At 47.2% G+C, this 15,495-nt stretch overlaps 6 protein-coding genes across 6 annotated transcripts; 3 read left to right on the top strand and 3 right to left on the bottom strand.

Moving 5' to 3' along the window:
- Positions 1-696: 696 nt before the first annotated feature.
- On the top strand, positions 697-2,047 carry N7503_007955 (histidinol dehydrogenase family protein; the record flags this gene model as incomplete). Its single annotated transcript, XM_057067502.1, has 3 exons — positions 697-1,055; positions 1,107-1,446; positions 1,502-2,047. The coding sequence occupies 3 exons, from the start codon at positions 697-699 to the stop codon at positions 2,045-2,047; spliced, it is 1,245 nt and encodes a 414-aa protein (XP_056918357.1).
- Positions 2,048-2,429: 382 nt separating this feature from the next.
- N7503_007954 (uncharacterized protein) lies at positions 2,430-4,250 on the top strand (the record flags this gene model as incomplete). Its single annotated transcript, XM_057067501.1, has 1 exon — positions 2,430-4,250. One exon carries the CDS (start codon positions 2,430-2,432, stop codon positions 4,248-4,250), a length of 1,821 nt encoding a protein of 606 aa, XP_056918356.1.
- Positions 4,251-4,577: 327 nt separating this feature from the next.
- N7503_007953 (DUF3425 domain-containing protein) lies at positions 4,578-5,527 on the bottom strand (the record flags this gene model as incomplete). The annotated part of the gene is made up of 2 exons (XM_057067500.1): positions 5,371-5,527; positions 4,578-5,320 (listed from the first exon to the last, which is right to left on the bottom strand). The coding sequence occupies exons 1-2, from the start codon at positions 5,495-5,497 to the stop codon at positions 4,578-4,580; spliced, it is 870 nt and encodes a 289-aa protein (XP_056918355.1). The 5' UTR covers positions 5,498-5,527.
- A 564-nt stretch (positions 5,528-6,091) lies between these two features.
- N7503_007952 (copper transporter family protein) lies at positions 6,092-6,641 on the bottom strand (the record flags this gene model as incomplete). The annotated part of the gene is made up of 2 exons (XM_057067499.1): positions 6,092-6,547; positions 6,600-6,641. The coding sequence occupies 2 exons, from the start codon at positions 6,639-6,641 to the stop codon at positions 6,092-6,094; spliced, it is 498 nt and encodes a 165-aa protein (XP_056918354.1).
- Positions 6,642-7,091: 450 nt separating this feature from the next.
- Positions 7,092-9,035, top strand: N7503_007951 (ferric reductase family protein; the record flags this gene model as incomplete). Its single annotated transcript, XM_057067498.1, has 1 exon — positions 7,092-9,035. One exon carries the CDS (start codon positions 7,092-7,094, stop codon positions 9,033-9,035), a length of 1,944 nt encoding a protein of 647 aa, XP_056918353.1.
- Positions 9,036-10,637: 1,602 nt separating this feature from the next.
- On the bottom strand, positions 10,638-11,712 carry N7503_007950 (DUF2841 domain-containing protein; the record flags this gene model as incomplete). The annotated part of the gene is made up of 3 exons (XM_057067497.1): positions 10,638-10,873; positions 10,956-11,483; positions 11,514-11,712. The coding sequence occupies 3 exons, from the start codon at positions 11,710-11,712 to the stop codon at positions 10,638-10,640; spliced, it is 963 nt and encodes a 320-aa protein (XP_056918352.1).
- Between the last annotated feature and the right edge of the window lie 3,783 nt (positions 11,713-15,495).

Genomic DNA, 15,495 nt, shown 5'->3' with positions numbered 1-15,495 from the left:
ATTATGTGCGTGATCGACATGAGACCTGTGAGATGAGAATGCGGGGAAGGGATTCGGTGTATTGAACAGCGAACATGAAAGTGACCAGTAATAAGTGATGGCTCTCAATCTCAAGGATATTGATTTGAACTAGTGTTTTTGCAATGGTATACATCAACCTTACAACGGAGTAGTGCAGCGTGATGTGAGGCAATCAACTTGGAAGATCTCATTGTACGTAGGAAAAAAACCGGAATATGGGATAATGAGAATGCTCATCTGGAAACATCATGCTAGTAAAAGTTATTCCAGGTCGGAATGATGCGAAAGGGGATGAAACAATCGCATAGTATAACAATCAAACTAAAGGATCTGGTAGCCAGATCATGGAGGCACCCCAGTGAGTCTTATGCCAGCTGTCCTAGTGAAACTCTGCTGCAAGGCCTAAAGTTTGGACATATGTCCAAATGACATACGAATGCCGTATCCTTTCTTCGTGAAGCAATTCGGGTCGCAGAACAACCCAACCCCCCCACATACCGAGGCGTGGTCTCCACGCTCATCCGAATATGCGGGGTTCGAATGGATCGGAATCGGCGCCGAGGCCGATTGCGACAAGCTTCAGGCGCGTCACGAGTCGCGTATGTGGTTTATTATAAGAATACTAAGTTAGAGCATCGGGCAAGATACCAGGAAAATCAGACAACTGCAATCACCATGGCCCTCAAGCTTAAGCAACGAAATGTGTCAGAAATCGCCTCTACGCCAAAGGTGGACACTACAGCAATCGTGCGGGGTGTGATTGATGAAATCCGTGCAACCGGCGATCAGGGGGTAAGAAAGTACTCAGAGAAATTTGACAAATGGAGTCCCGTCAGCTTCAAGCTTTCACAAGAAGAAATCCAGTCAATCATCTCCACTGTGCCGCAGCAGATCATCAATGATATCAAGCAGGTGCAGGAGAATGTTCGAACATTTGCACTGGCTCAACGGGCCTGTATTAAGGACTTCGAGATGGAAATCCGACCTGGTGTGCATCTGGGCCACAAGAATGTCCCAATCAACTCCGTTGGAGCGTGAGGATCCCCGACCCCCTTGTGGAGACTGGTGATTCTGATTATGTGCAGTTATATTCCTGGTGGTCGCTACCCCCTCCTCGCCTCAGCCCATATGACCATTCTCACTGCCAAATGCGCTGGAGTTCCCCATGTCACTGCCTGCACCCCTCCGATCGCCGGAAAGATCCCGGCCAACACCGTCGCCGCCATGTACTTCGCTGGTGCGGATGATATTTATGTCTTGGGTGGTGTCCAGGCCGTGGCATCAATGGCCATCGGAACCGAGACAATGAAGAAGGTAGACTTCATCGCTGGACCCGGAAATGCCTTTGTCGCCGAGGCCAAGCGGCAGCTGTTCGGCGAAGAAATCGGCATTGATCTCCCCGCCGGACCAACCGAGATTCTGATCGTTGGCGACGAGCACGCCGATCCATTCATTCTAGCCACTGATCTCCTCTCTCAAGCCGAGCACGGCCCCGACTCCCCCCGCTGTCCTGATTACCAACTCTAAGACAATCGGTGAGAAGACTATCGCAGAAGTCGATCGTCTGCTCAAGATTCTCCCTACGGCCGACATCGCAGCTGTATCCTGGGATCGCCTCGGCGAGGTCATTGTTGTGGACAACCTCGATGAGGCATACAAGCTCGCAGATGAGTACGCATACGAGCATGTCCAAATCCTTACCAAAAGCCCGCGCGAGGCTCTGGAAAAGATGTCCAACTATGGAGCATTATTCCTGGGGGAGAAGACCTGTGTCTCCTATGGGGACAAATGCATTGGAACCAACCACGTCCTCCCCACTCGTGGTGCAGCCAGGTACACTGGCGGTCTGTGGGTTGGCAAGTACCTGAAAACTGTTACGTATCAAGAAGTTACATCCGAGCAGGAAAGTGGCGAACTGGGTCGTCTTTGTGGTCGCTCTGCACGTGCAGAAAACTTCGAAGGTCATGCTCGCTCTGGTGACGCCCGTGCTCATCAGTATTTGGGCGATCAGTTTGATTGGATCTAGTATAGCTTATCATTACACGTAGCTTCATGCATGTATGAGTCAAGAAAGAAAATTCTGCTTGTCTAAATCGATCTTTTACGCGATCCAGTAATGATAAGAGTTTTAAGTACCGAAGTAAAGAACGGAGACTGTTTTCCGATTAAAAATCTGTCTAGCGGTTTGTATCCACTTCAACCCACTTACTGAACCCCACGAAGCTGACAGTTTGCTTCTTATCTTATAACTTTTCGTTCTTTTTTTTTTTTTTTTTTTTTTTTTACCTTTCTGTTCTCTTTGAAAACACGACTGATATTCGATTCCTAATTTTCAGTCTCTAAATCAAAGTCAATGAACTTGTCATAAGTACACACGAATCTCCAAATCATCTGGGTTCCTAGCAAGTATGGCCCCAGCCGTGGGTTCAGGTGGAGACACCAAAACGGGCGTCTACACTCAATATGATGACCTGGGATCAACTGCTGCGAACACAAGAGCCAATTCCATGCTCTCGCTGTCAACGACCATTGCATCCACCAGAGGAAGCTTCGAGGATGGAAATTTTCATCGACAATCTCAAGATGGCGAGTTGCACACGATCCCCACTAGACCGCGTGGGAACTCTCATATGGGTGAAGCGCTGGAGAATTTGTCTCGGACGATGTCGAGCATGCCCGAGCAAGAAGGACATTTCGACCTCGGCATCGTGCAGTCCCGCCGCTCAATCAAACATATGCCCGGCCTGGCGGAAGAAGCCGGATCGCCGACTCTAGCGAAATACCAGGGCGTCCCACCTGAACTAGGCAGTCTCACGTCCGAGCTGATATTTGTATTTGTCTGCTCGGCCGGACTGATGTTTTTCGCTTTCCTACTTGGAGATATCACTGTGAACCAGATCACGCTGAGGCGCGCATTGGGGATCACTAATAGTCAGCTTCCATGGCTGCTGGGTGCCTATACACTCCCATTGAGTCTTTCGGTGATTATTTCTGGTTCGTTGACGGATCTGACCCCACCGAGAATGATCATGGTCGGTGCATTCGCCTGGTTGACCATTTGGAACATCGTCGGTGTTTGGTCGATTAGTCCGGAGAAGGTGATTCTCTTTTATATCGTTCGCGCAATGCAGGGTCTTGCGATCGGAGTGCTGGTCTCCGGATCAATGAGCATTCTTGGTCGTATCTATAAACCCGGTCTGCGGAAGAACAAAGTTTTCTCTGCAATGTCCGCCACATCGCCATTCGGCTTCTGGCTAGGTGGGATCCAGGGTGGAGCATTCAAATCCTGTCTATGGTGGATCTTTGGATCTAATGCGATCATCTCGGGCATGTGTTTGGTAGCCGCTTACATGGTAATCCCACCTCTTCGTCCAATGGCCGATATCGCCGGCACCGAAGCGCCCTCGATTCGCCAGTTTGATTTTCTTGGAGCGGGAGTTGCAGTCACGGGCTGCGTGTGCCTCCTTTTCGGTCTTACTCAAGGAGCCGTGGTCGAGTGGACCCCCTACACATACGCACTCGTCATAGTCGGGATTCTCCTATTGATCGGGTTCTTCTTCGTCGAACGCTGGGTTGCACGCCCCTTAATCCCTAATCGACTCTGGAAGACAAAGGGATTCACACCACTCATGATTGCCTATTTCCTAGGCTACGGGGCTTTCTCCGGCTGCTGGCAATTCTACGCGATTCAATTTCTGCTTCGAATCCAGGGACACAGTCCGCTTACCTGTGCTCTTTATCTCCTCCCAAATGCCATCGTTGGGGTTCTTGCAACGTGGGTGGTGAGTAAGACTCTTCATATCGTCCCCGGCCATTATATTTATTTCACCGCCATGGTCGCCTTTGCGCTGGGCCCGGCATTCTTCCTCCCACAGAATGCTGGTACAAGTTACTGGCCGCTTTCTTTTCCGGGAATCGCTCTCGTGACATTTGGACCTGATCTATCGTTCGCGGCAGCATCAATCTACATTACGAGTAATGTGCGTCGATCCTACCAAGGGAGTGCTGGTAGTCTGCTCGTTACGATGCAGAATTTGAGTAATGCTGTTATGACGGCTGTTGGGGATGCCATTGGAAATAAGGTTGCTAAAGATGCATCTGGGAGTATTGGTTTAGAGGGACTTCGAGCTGTCTGGTGGTTTGCTTTGGCTGCCGAGGTTGTTGCTGCCCTGATCACTCTAATTTGGGTGCGGATCCCGAAAGAAGAAGAAAAGGAACATGTTACTTAGAACTTGGCTATAGATTCTAGATGAGATAGATGGACCTTGGGATTTAGATGAGTATTGTCACGAATAATGTCATATGATATCTGCACAGACTGCCTGTGACTTGTTAAGGATGGGGATTCTGAAATATTACCTTACAGTATTGAAATTTACAGTACAGACTTCCGAATCCAAAGTGGATCGCGACGATATCCTTGAGATATCATTGGTTATAAAGATGAATATCTTCGTTAAGCCCTGCGCCATGTCAGCAGCCCGCATTAGCGCAGTTCCAAGATACACTTTCCACGACTATATACACATTCCTTCGTTACTGCATTAAAATGTCGTCTATAAATATCGAAAAATCAACTTCTCCCCCCTCTTGGCTCGCCACGCATTCGTAGAATTCATCAATTCCGGACATCCCCTTACAACCCACTGCCACTTCTTCAAAAATGCTTCCGTGAGCTCCCAATTCCGAACGTCCCAGGGATCCCCCCAGACTAGAAGCCCCACGTCTTCCGACGAAGCATTCGTCCAAAACCCCATAATTTCCAAACATAATTCCTCGTCATTCCACTCATCTCCTGCTTGGATCAGGTTATCCCGCATCTTGGGTATAGGAAAAAAATCCAGCCAAGGATGATGAGGGATTGTTCGTTGAATTTTGGTCGGCCGGAGACTAACAGGTAATTGAATCTCCGCAGTCTGGTTAGGCGACGATTCGCCTATGTTGGGGGGTGGAGAAGGTAAGATTGTATTGAATCTTGAAATTGCGTCATCGTTCATCTCATCCAAGTCCGTGCCAATCAGTCGCATATTGTGTCCGAATGCGCGGAAAACATTGAGTTTCGTCAGCATGAGGAGGTGGTCTGGAGCAGGAGAGCCCAGCATGTAGCTTTGGTATGCGGCTTTTGTGAATTGAGCGAGGAGTAGGTCTCGTGTATGAGGCGATATGCATCTCCGCGCCTTGAGTTCCTGACCGCCTTGGATGACCGATTGGGTGGTTGATGGTGGGGGTGTTGGGTAAGAGATCACTAGACTCTTAGGATGGATATCTTTATCTCTAGTTTGGACGCGCTGGCGTCTCCCTGTGCTACGTAAGCTTTGTGTTGTGTTTGTGCAGTGTTGGTGAACGTACGGTGGGCCCGCTGGTTGATTCGATTTTGGCGTCTTCGTCGTTCTGTTGGATCGATGGTGCTGACCCAGTCATCTATTCTCTCGTCTGCAGGGACCGGGACCATCGTGGATTGTGGAAATTCAGCCATTGTGTTGGGGTAGCAGGTTGCGTGCCAGCGTCAGCGGTTTGCAAGAGAAAGGATGGGGAAGGCGAGTTCTTTTAAGATGATCTCGATCGATCTTCGCCTGCCAATCAGATGATTGGCCGAAGACCCACCAAGTTTTCGAAGTTACGAACATTACGGGTATTGTCAGATGATGTACGATACACGTCGATAAAGATGTTTACTGTAGTTGTGATCTACTTATGTGCCACATTTTACTAAGAGCAACCATCGCATCCTGTAGCTCAACCAGATCATTCCAGGAGCTAGGTAGAAATAGTGGCTGGTAGAAAGGGGCGGTCCAGGTGTGTTCCATACTGACGCACTATATAATACCTTACAGATCTGAATAGCGACCTTGATTTAGACCGTTTCATAGTCAACACAGATACCTTACTGATAGTGAAGATACTCGACTGAGGTGAGACAATCAGTGCCTCGGGGTGGACAACACTGTTTACTAGTCAATCTTGATCCTAAACTAACCATCAGGGCGTTGATAGTGATGCTGTTCCTGTCGAACGTGGAAAGTGTGTAGATTTCTCTCGAAATGATAATAAATCTTTGAATAGCAGGGTATCAATCGCAGCAGATGGTCGTTTCTTCCATCTGTGCTGCATGCACATCAATGCCAACCGTAACCACCATCCAATCACATAAGAACTTGCCTAGCCCCGCTCCAATGAAAATGCAGATTATCACATAAACATTAAAGTACATAGCCAGGAGCATAGTAATATAGGCTCCGGCGAAGGTCACCGCATGTAGGACAGCGCGAATGCACTGTTGAAATGGTGTCGCTCGAAATGTGGCGGATTCGCCCACACGAGTCTTGGCAAAGGTGGCATGCGCGGCTTGGCGCTGGAACTGGCGGATCAAGAAGTTGTCGTATTCGCGAGACATGCGGCGACAAAATTCGACCAGAATGACGAGCAGCATCACCCCAATGCAGGTTGCAGCAAACATTCCATTATTTTGGATCTGCCATCCAGCCGACAGGAAGCAGGCGTCTGTGGTGTAGAAGTTGAACAGCATCTGGAATTCATAAGCGAACCACTCGGGCCAAGAAATTCGCCTTGGCACTTACCGAGATTTTGCACTCGGTGCTGTCACTTGAACTCATATCCATGATGAGGATATGGCGGAAAAATGGACGAGGATGATAGAATGGGTCCGCGTAATGGTGAATATGTGTCGAAGATACCCCCGCGACCTTATAGCAGGTTTGGTATGTTGCCAATCCTCTTGAAGCGTAGACCAAGTGGAGCACTTGGACTGCGGAAACCGCCATGGCGTTTTAAAAATCTGCTCAAATGGCCTCAATTGATCAATGAAAATGTTCGCGCGTCAAATTCCACAAAATGTCACTCCTACAAGAGCCCTCAGTCTCCTCGGACAAGAGACGATAACAATAACAACCGCCATGCCCAATACAACCCCGAAGCTTCCCCTGTCGCATAACTGAATGGTACCATTCTGTTCCGGCTAATTGTTTTTGCACTTGGAATTGAAGTCGAACCCCAACCTCCACCGAATTGAGGCGTGTAATGCACACGACACGACATTATTATACGACACCATGACTTTCGCGAAGCTTAATCCTCGTCACATCCAAAATTTCAGCGCTGCCACAATATTAGAGCCACATTGGGGGTATGCAGATCGCGCCCTACCATGTACCAGCGATGCCGGCTCTTGTGCTTATCTGGATGTCGTTTACGCATCCCACGACCGGGGGATGCTGTACAGTGGCATTATGTGGTGTGCCATAGGTGGCATTCTCCTGATATGGGCTATCTATCACCAGGTAGCTTCATCGGCTAATTATTCAATCGCGGCTACTTCTTATCCATGTGGGCTTCGCCGGGTTAAAAATACTCTTGCTGCCTTCTCCCGCAGATATCTCTTGCCTGATGCAGCCCGCGTAATTTTTGGACGAACAACGCGGCTTCAGGTTTTAGTCCTCACTCTTCTGGTAGGCTACCTCTTGATCTTCAGCTTCGTTGGGATCTCTTACCACACTTGGACCACTCCTGTGTCATCTGTGCCTGGCCTTTACCAGACTCGCAGCAGCATTGGGCCCTGGGCAGATCGCGTTGGCATCTTCGCATTTGCTCTAACCCCACTTTCCGTCATGCTGAGTAGTCGGGAGTCCTTCCTTTCACTAATCACCGGCTTACCGTATCAAAGCTTCAACTTCCTCCACCGTTGGCTTGGTTACATCATCTTTGTGCAAAGTTCTCTCCACACTATTGGCTGGTGTATAGTTGAGCTGAGACTGTACCAGCCACAACCATCCGTCGGTATTGAGTGGATTACCCAAACATACATGGTTTGGGGCATTGTTGCCATGATATTGCTCCTTCTCCTCTTCGTGCTGAGTACACCATGGGGCATCAAATTCACCGGATATGAGACTTTTCGCAAGCTTCACTATGTCCTTGCAATGGTGTACATCGGTGCATGCTGGGGCCACTGGAAGCAATTGAAGTGCTTCCTGCTACCATCTTTGATCTTCTGGTTTCTGGATCGAGGTGCTCGTTTCGTGCGCACCGCAATTTTACACCAACGTCTGGATCACCCTGGGATATTCGCTTTGAAGGCCGTGAAAGCAGCTTTGACTCGGTTCCCGGATCAGGAACACGGGGACGTTATTCGTCTGGATTTGGACAGCGCCCAGGACCCATGGGCCATTGGCCAGCATTATTATTTGTGTTTTACTCAGTCCAGTATCTGGCAGTCCCATCCCTTTACCCCCCTCAATGCACCGATTGTGGAAAAGGGAAAAGTGAAACATTCGTACCTTATCCGGGCAAAAGGTGGAGAAACGAAGAAGCTTGCCTCGCTTGCTGCACAGGGCAATCTTGAGACTCCAGTCATCCTCACAGGCCCATATGGTGACGATATCACGAGCGGATTAACGCCGCAAACCAATATCATCTGCATTGCTGGCGGTACTGGCATTACATACGTCCTACCTGTGCTCCTCGAGCTTGCACGGCAACCAATCCAACCAACTCGAAAGATTGAATTGATCTGGGCCATTCGTCATGGCTCTAATACTGCTTGGATTGGCCCAGAACTAGACCTCCTACAAAAAGCCCGGAAAAGTTCGAATCTCCATATCAAGATCTTTGCGACTAGGGATGTCAACAGCATGCCTCCGTCAATCAATGACCATACGTCCTGCAACTTGTCCGGTTTAGACATGGATGAAAAGATTATCGGCGTTTCACAATCCTCCCTTTCCCCCACATCCTGTGATTGTGAAAAACCTGCACCAGTGGAGAAATTAGGCGGAGGAAAACAGGACGGTGGCAAGCACCCGAATTTATTGAATCTGGTCAACAGTTTCCTGCAGGATACAGTAGAAGGTCCAACAACGGTCTTTGCTAGTGGACCGGGCGGTATGATAAGTGATTTACGAGATATCATTGCCATCTGTAACTCGGGCCCCAAGGTTTGGAAAGGGAAACAGAGGTTTGATGTTAATCTTGTGTACGATGATCGTCTTGAATGGTGATAATCTTTTGAAATGAAACAACTGTTTAAATTCATGAACTGATCTTAATTAAAAGATATTCGTGGACCATATGCATACAGTGCGTGGGAAAAAGGGATTTCATGTGCGTCATAGCAAAGCGGATCAAAGTGTGGATATAAAGCCCCCAAATCGAGCTGGTAATGGCGCGCCTTTCTTGGCCGCAAAAAGGGAGCATAAGAAAATCGTCAACGTACTATTCGACAAGGACTAAACGTCAGGGCCTTGATTTCAAAAGAGGAATCGCAATATTTAAGGCCGCAAAGAATGAACGGAGTGAGATTTGCAATATTATGTTTCTCATTCGGAGTCAATGGATGATTCGCAGTGCCAGATGGGAATGGATACTAACGCTGAGTACGGCTATGACAAAGTTGTGAGAATGCTCCTACTTCGCGGGGTTAACGAAATTATATCGATAGTGACAATGAACAAGTAGTACAGCGGCTTTGTTCATTATCAGGATTAGAAGACATCCACAAAGGAATCTTTATCGTGCCTCGAACGTATGAAAATAATCTTGTCCCACTCAAATGTCTCTCAAGCCAGACATGGTCTTGTTTATATAATGTCTTTTAATAGGAAAATGTCTCTAAATATTATGGAAAAATAGATATTGTGATAGTTACATGGCAGGTGCTTAATTTCAGGCATATGAACAGTAAGGAGAGATATGATCCATAAAATCAATGGTCCTAGTCAGCGTAATAGCGGCTCCGAATAGAAATTCGTATCATCGGTGACTATCCATGGCTCGCTTCGGGGATCCTGTGCTATTCACAAATCGGCTTGGATCATTTCAAATCTATATAGTTATTTCTCGACGAGGAGAAGCATTTTTTGAATAATGGCACATCTTTTGTATATGCATGTCTCGTTTTGTATGTTAAACAAACCTATCCCCTTTGCTGCTCGAACGGGATCAGACAGTTCGTGCCAGAGATGTATCATTCCTCCCATCTGTTCACGCCGGCTCTATCACGAACGAAAACGGATATTATAGGAGTCTGATAAAAAAAATCAAATGGCCTACATATCACAGACTATAGAAGAGAGCATAGTTTCCCATCAAATCTTCGAAAGCATCAGGAACCGACTGCTCTGAGTCCAAGCCATTTTGAGATCGAGAGAAGCCGCCAGTATCATGATAGGCCCCATTTAGAAAAAGCTGAGAGCCCAGGCAGGCGGAAGAGGAACATTCAAGGGCCGTTGGACTTGTGGTTGTGGAAAGAGCAGACCCAGAGTGCTGTCGTTCTATCATTGCTTGTGGATATAATGATGCTGAGCCAGGGCTATAGCTATGGCATATGGAGAAGCCTTGCTGTGTATACCAAATTGGGCCATGTGCAGTTAAAGGAGGGTTTGGTGGATGGTCTTTACAGGCCTCGGAGAAAGACTCTGGTTTTTTTGTCTGTGAGGAAGACCCACCGCATGAAGGTAGTTGCTTTGGTTTGGCTTTTTTGGAGGTAGGACCTTTGTCGACTGAGATATCTGTTTGATTACGCTTGCCCGGGCGGATGACTCCTTCTGCTGAGTCTGGTACATTCGATCGGGAAATTGAAATTATGGTCTTGCCATCTGGAACTAGCATGAGTCCATGATATCATCATATTTACTTGCAGGAGGAATATTACCTATAAACCCGTCCTGGAACTTCTCCTCTGCCTCTCTAACCCGATAGACTTCGTCTAATAGCCTCAAGCGCTCTATGGGGAGTATTTGCTTGCGGATATGCTGTTCTGCTGCTTTCAGCTTATGGGCGGTAATTCCATAGCTAGTGCGCATTTCGCATAGGATGTAAACAAGAAGTCGGATGCGTTCTTTCACTCTCTCGGTCATCAGTATTCTGGAGAGGTGTAGGAGCCAGGAGGGGAGGAGGAATGGAAACAGGATTTCTCTCACCGGCCTTAGGGAGATGATCTGGCTCTCGGTGGCTCACCCCAGTCGGCCACCACGGTGGCTTGGTCTCATTGGGGTCTAATTGATGGGTCTTCCCAGCAATAACCTTCCGCCCATTGTACGGGTAAGTTACCTGCTTGCGAGGCTCAATCAGCTTGACGTAAGCTTTTGCTAGGACGCGACAATTTGTCTGTTGAAAGTTTTCCCATATTTTCTCATAGTACCGATGCAAAAAGCCCTTGTCTGTGATGGAAATAAAGGCTTCTTGATTGCTGCTTATTCTCGTCCGCCTGCTGTACGGCTTATTTTGGTGTTGTGGCCTTTGTTCTGGTTGGATAGGAGGCCTAGGGATCATAGAATCCTGCACATGACCTCTAGTGCTTCTACTGTTTGTGACGTGATGGTCATAGCCTATCTGTGCAAGGCAAAAGACGTGATCAATGACAGTCTGACGAGACGGCGTCTGTGTTGATATCTGCGCCGAAGCGACGGGATCGCCTGCACACTTTCGAATTAGAAACCACCGCCAGGCTAGCCTTCCTGGGGTATCATGTCACTTACATAAGGGAATTAGCGGCACAAGCCCTGTTGACTGGGTAATAGCCCTGAAGAATTCATCTTTGACCCGTGGGGTGAAGATAGTATCGCGACTATCCATAAGAGATTGGGAAACCTCATGACGGAGGTTTCCGTTTTGATCGATATAGATTAGGGCAAAATGTGAGGATTCTAGATCCTCTACCTGCCGATTGAAGGGCATGGTTTTCAACTCTAGGCTCAAAGGTTATCAGTTGAGCGTTGAGACCGAAATGTTGCCAGCGGTGGAGAGAAGAGAAATACGAAACATGCACTGATGAAGATGGGTACAAAAGAGGAGAGCCGGTTAGTCGCTTGGAGCCCCACCAGGAACCAGTCTTTCAAGGATCTAACAATTTGTAGCCGATCCCCTTAGATACCGCCACATTGCCGCTAGGCACACACGCATAAGGGAAACGTTTTCCTGCAGGATTTTGCTTGTAATTAGCCTAATACACCCGCCGCAAGCTAGTTGTCGTGATAGGATCTTGTGTTTTGACATCCACGTCTTTCCAGATGAGCTTTATTCGTCCCTTCTCATGCCGCGTGATTTGTAAGTGCTACTTGACAACCGACATTCAATCTTGTCTGACGAAATAGGGAGCTGCAAAAACATTTCTTGAATACAGGAAAATGTATATTAAGGCTTTCCCCATTTTCTAGTAGGGCTTAAGGGCTTACAGAGCCTTACGACAACTAAGAGAGAATTCCTCATTGGTCGTTGTTTCCAGCGCTATACATTCTCATGAAAAAAAAAACAGAGACCAACCGGAGGATACCGGGGGTCCGGGTTGACCACGCTAGGCCATCCCTTTCTTGTTTCGCTTCACAGTGAGAACCACGGACCCACATCGATCTCTTAGCTACCTTGGTGCAATATCGCATCCATCCAGGAAGGAACTTGTCGAAAGCCGCCAGGTACATCGGTGTTTAGCATCGATACATGTTTCATTCTCGTAATAAGATTCACTCCATCTGTAATAATCAGTTCTATCTTGTGGCTTTCCAAGAATGAAAGTCATTTGTAATTTCATACGCCACTCTTTTAATGCCAGCGGCGATCCCTCTCGGGGATCCATGGTGCTGGATCGAAATAAAAAGTCAACAAAGAAGCACGATAGCTGACCGCGGCATAATCAACGCTAATTCGTCAGCTGAACGGGGTTTGTGCGAGGCCCTAAATCCAGCAGCTGCATATGATTGCGATCCGGGAAAATGAGCCAAGAGAAAGGCTGTATGATGTAGTGGTAGCGAAAGAAGATCGACCCCAATTTCCCCCATTTGTTCTGGTAAACCTTGAAGAGTTTTAGTAGTGTTAAGATGATATAGAGGTAGACCTTGGCGAGAAATCAGTGGCGCCTGGAGGCAGCAGCTGAAGCATGTCGAGGCTGACTCATGCTTGGTTGTAATATTGGTTTAGTGTGATCTAATTGTGGTTCGACTGGGAGATTGTCCTTTTCCAGGCTACTCAATCCACTTCGTTCCTCTGTCTACATAGCTGTCTAGCCGAAGTTATGGCCCACTCAAAGAGGCGCAGGCTGTGGGGAAAAAGGAAGGCATAAAAAGAGATGAGTGGCGGTGCTAATCAAACCTTCCAATCCTAGAAAGGAAGGGGACATTATGTAACTAGAAGCAGCTACTCCAAATATGTAGGATCTTACGTACGGTCGTCGCTTCTCCCCGCGATCGAGATCCAAAGCCACCACAGGAGACGAGTTGCTTATCTCAAATAGGAAATTGATTGATTTTTAACAAGGCGTACCGTGGCCTAATCGTCCGTACTGTTCGTTACCGCAATGACGCGCGGCTTCAAAACTATTGTGATGTCCTTGCTAATCCAATACAGCTTTTACTGTTAAACTTGCCTTTCCCTAATAGATCGATCAATCATGTCGTCGACAAATAGCCCCATGGACAGGGGGTTAGGATATTTATTTTAAGACAAGAAAATTTCGGAGAGCATGGTGCAGCCCAGCCATGGATCGAAATGTGGATATGTGGGAGCGACTAAGGGTGGGATTGCTCATTTCAGGAGGCAAGCAAGATCTGGATATCATATCTGTTTTATCGATCGATCCTGCGGCTCACTTTTGTTCGTCGGGTTTCGGCAATATGTCGGAGCCGAGTGGGTCGGCTTCGAGCCCAGGTCTTTAGCGCGAACCCCCAAATCCTTCTTTACGTCTAATTGGTGCACCTTACTAAAGCACTCACTATTTACGCTGAAATGCATCGCAGATGGAGCCTTGAACTGAATTTTTGCGAAGGCACTATCCTGGTGGTTGCGTAAGAGGTTATATCAAACTTGTGTATGCTATAAATCATATATAAATTATCTGGAGCTTCCGAGGTCGCTCAGCTTACCCGCGATATGTATAATATCATATACATAACCTGTTATCATCAGTTAATGTTGAAACAAATTACAGTACTCTCTTGCGTTTCAAACATAAGGGCATGTAAAAATATGCCTCTCCGAATCTATCTTCGACACCCCTAGACCGAACCCTTAAATAATCGTTGGTAGGTATGAAATGATTTGCGAGATAGCTAGTATTTTCCGCTATGAATTGAGGCCTGGAGAGCTCAAACCTCATCGCTATTAGGAATTTTTAATTCATTGACATCCTCCTATACACCAAGTCATAAAAGCCGGAGAAGGATCGAACGTGACAATGTGACAAAATCAAATGAAAGAAAAAAAGAACTGCGAATATTAAGAATGTTTCAATGACTGATTGGAAGTCGCTCCGTGCATACTCTAATACGGTGACGATTTATGATGACAGTCAGCTTTCAGTTAGAAAGTCAGATTTTAGTAATTACCAATTCATTCGTGATGACGAGGCACCCAATTTTTGGTGTGGAAGCGAGCATTCTTTTGATGCCCACCTTTTCGCTCTGCACTGATTTGCTGCCGAGTGGGAGATTTGGAGAGATTGGAGCAAGGTACCAAAATTTGGCAACTGCCTAGTATTCTGAAGTCGTCCTGTGAGTGTCATATAAAGCCAACCGCTTCCAATATTGCGGCATTTGACGAGACATCGCATACTGAGGAATGGTAGGGCGTCTGCGGGGTTCCGATCGTTGCATAATTCTATAGTCTCAGTCCTATGGTTACCTGGCATCAAGGCCATTGAAGTCATAGAGTCCAGATTTGTAGCGAACGTTAAGACCCAGGTATAGAGAAACATTGGATTATGTGATACCGGTTGGTGTTGCTCAAAGCTCTCCCTACTTTGCAAGATAATTTGTGGCACCAGTAATATATTGGCTCGTGTAATTGAAGATATTGAACCTGATGACATTGCTCGCTCAAATTGGGCCTGCATGTTTGATAGCAGCCCTCCTCAGCGCGGAGTATCTACCATGAGGTTGGTCCATCTTTCCTATAGTTCCTTCTGAAGGTATTTGGGTTTTTTTGTGGAGTAGGAGAGAAATTAGCGCCGCAATAAATCTTGTGACATGGATGACAGGAAGAGCAATAGATAGAGATATTTACTGCATTTCCTCACGGTCTTGACGCTCAGTGGGCAGGTGGGCAAAAAATCGGCATCAGGGCTTTCCCGGCTGGCAATCGCTAGTTAAGATTCCCGAGCAGAAGTAGGGATCTCGGAATTATTGACTGTTGAACTTAGCTTCTGGCTTAATGGGAAAATAATCTCACCAGAGGCTTGTAGGAACTGATTATCTCCCATATATTTTGGTTGGAATATCAGTACATTGTTTGTCCAGATGGTCGGTCGGTATGGTGATGGCCATTATCTGGTATCGGCGGAGAGCCAGTCAAATTCTATTGTCAAATTGTGAGTCCCTAGAATGAGACTGGATGATGACAAGCAGGATTATAAGTAAACTTACATTACTGGGCGCTGGTGATCGAGCAGTAGATTTCTATTGATGACTTATCCTAGGCCGAGGATGCCGCTTTAAGGCCAGACGGTGCTTTCGTGCAGACCCTTTTAGGCAC

Source organism: Penicillium pulvis, assembly GCF_028828015.1.
Source record: "Penicillium pulvis strain IBT 33274 chromosome Unknown contig_7_segment1_segment0, whole genome shotgun sequence".
Classification (NCBI taxonomy): domain Eukaryota; kingdom Fungi; phylum Ascomycota; class Eurotiomycetes; order Eurotiales; family Aspergillaceae; genus Penicillium; species Penicillium pulvis.
Note: the sequence above shows the minus strand (reverse complement) of the source record. Positions and strands in the feature narration are given on the sequence as shown.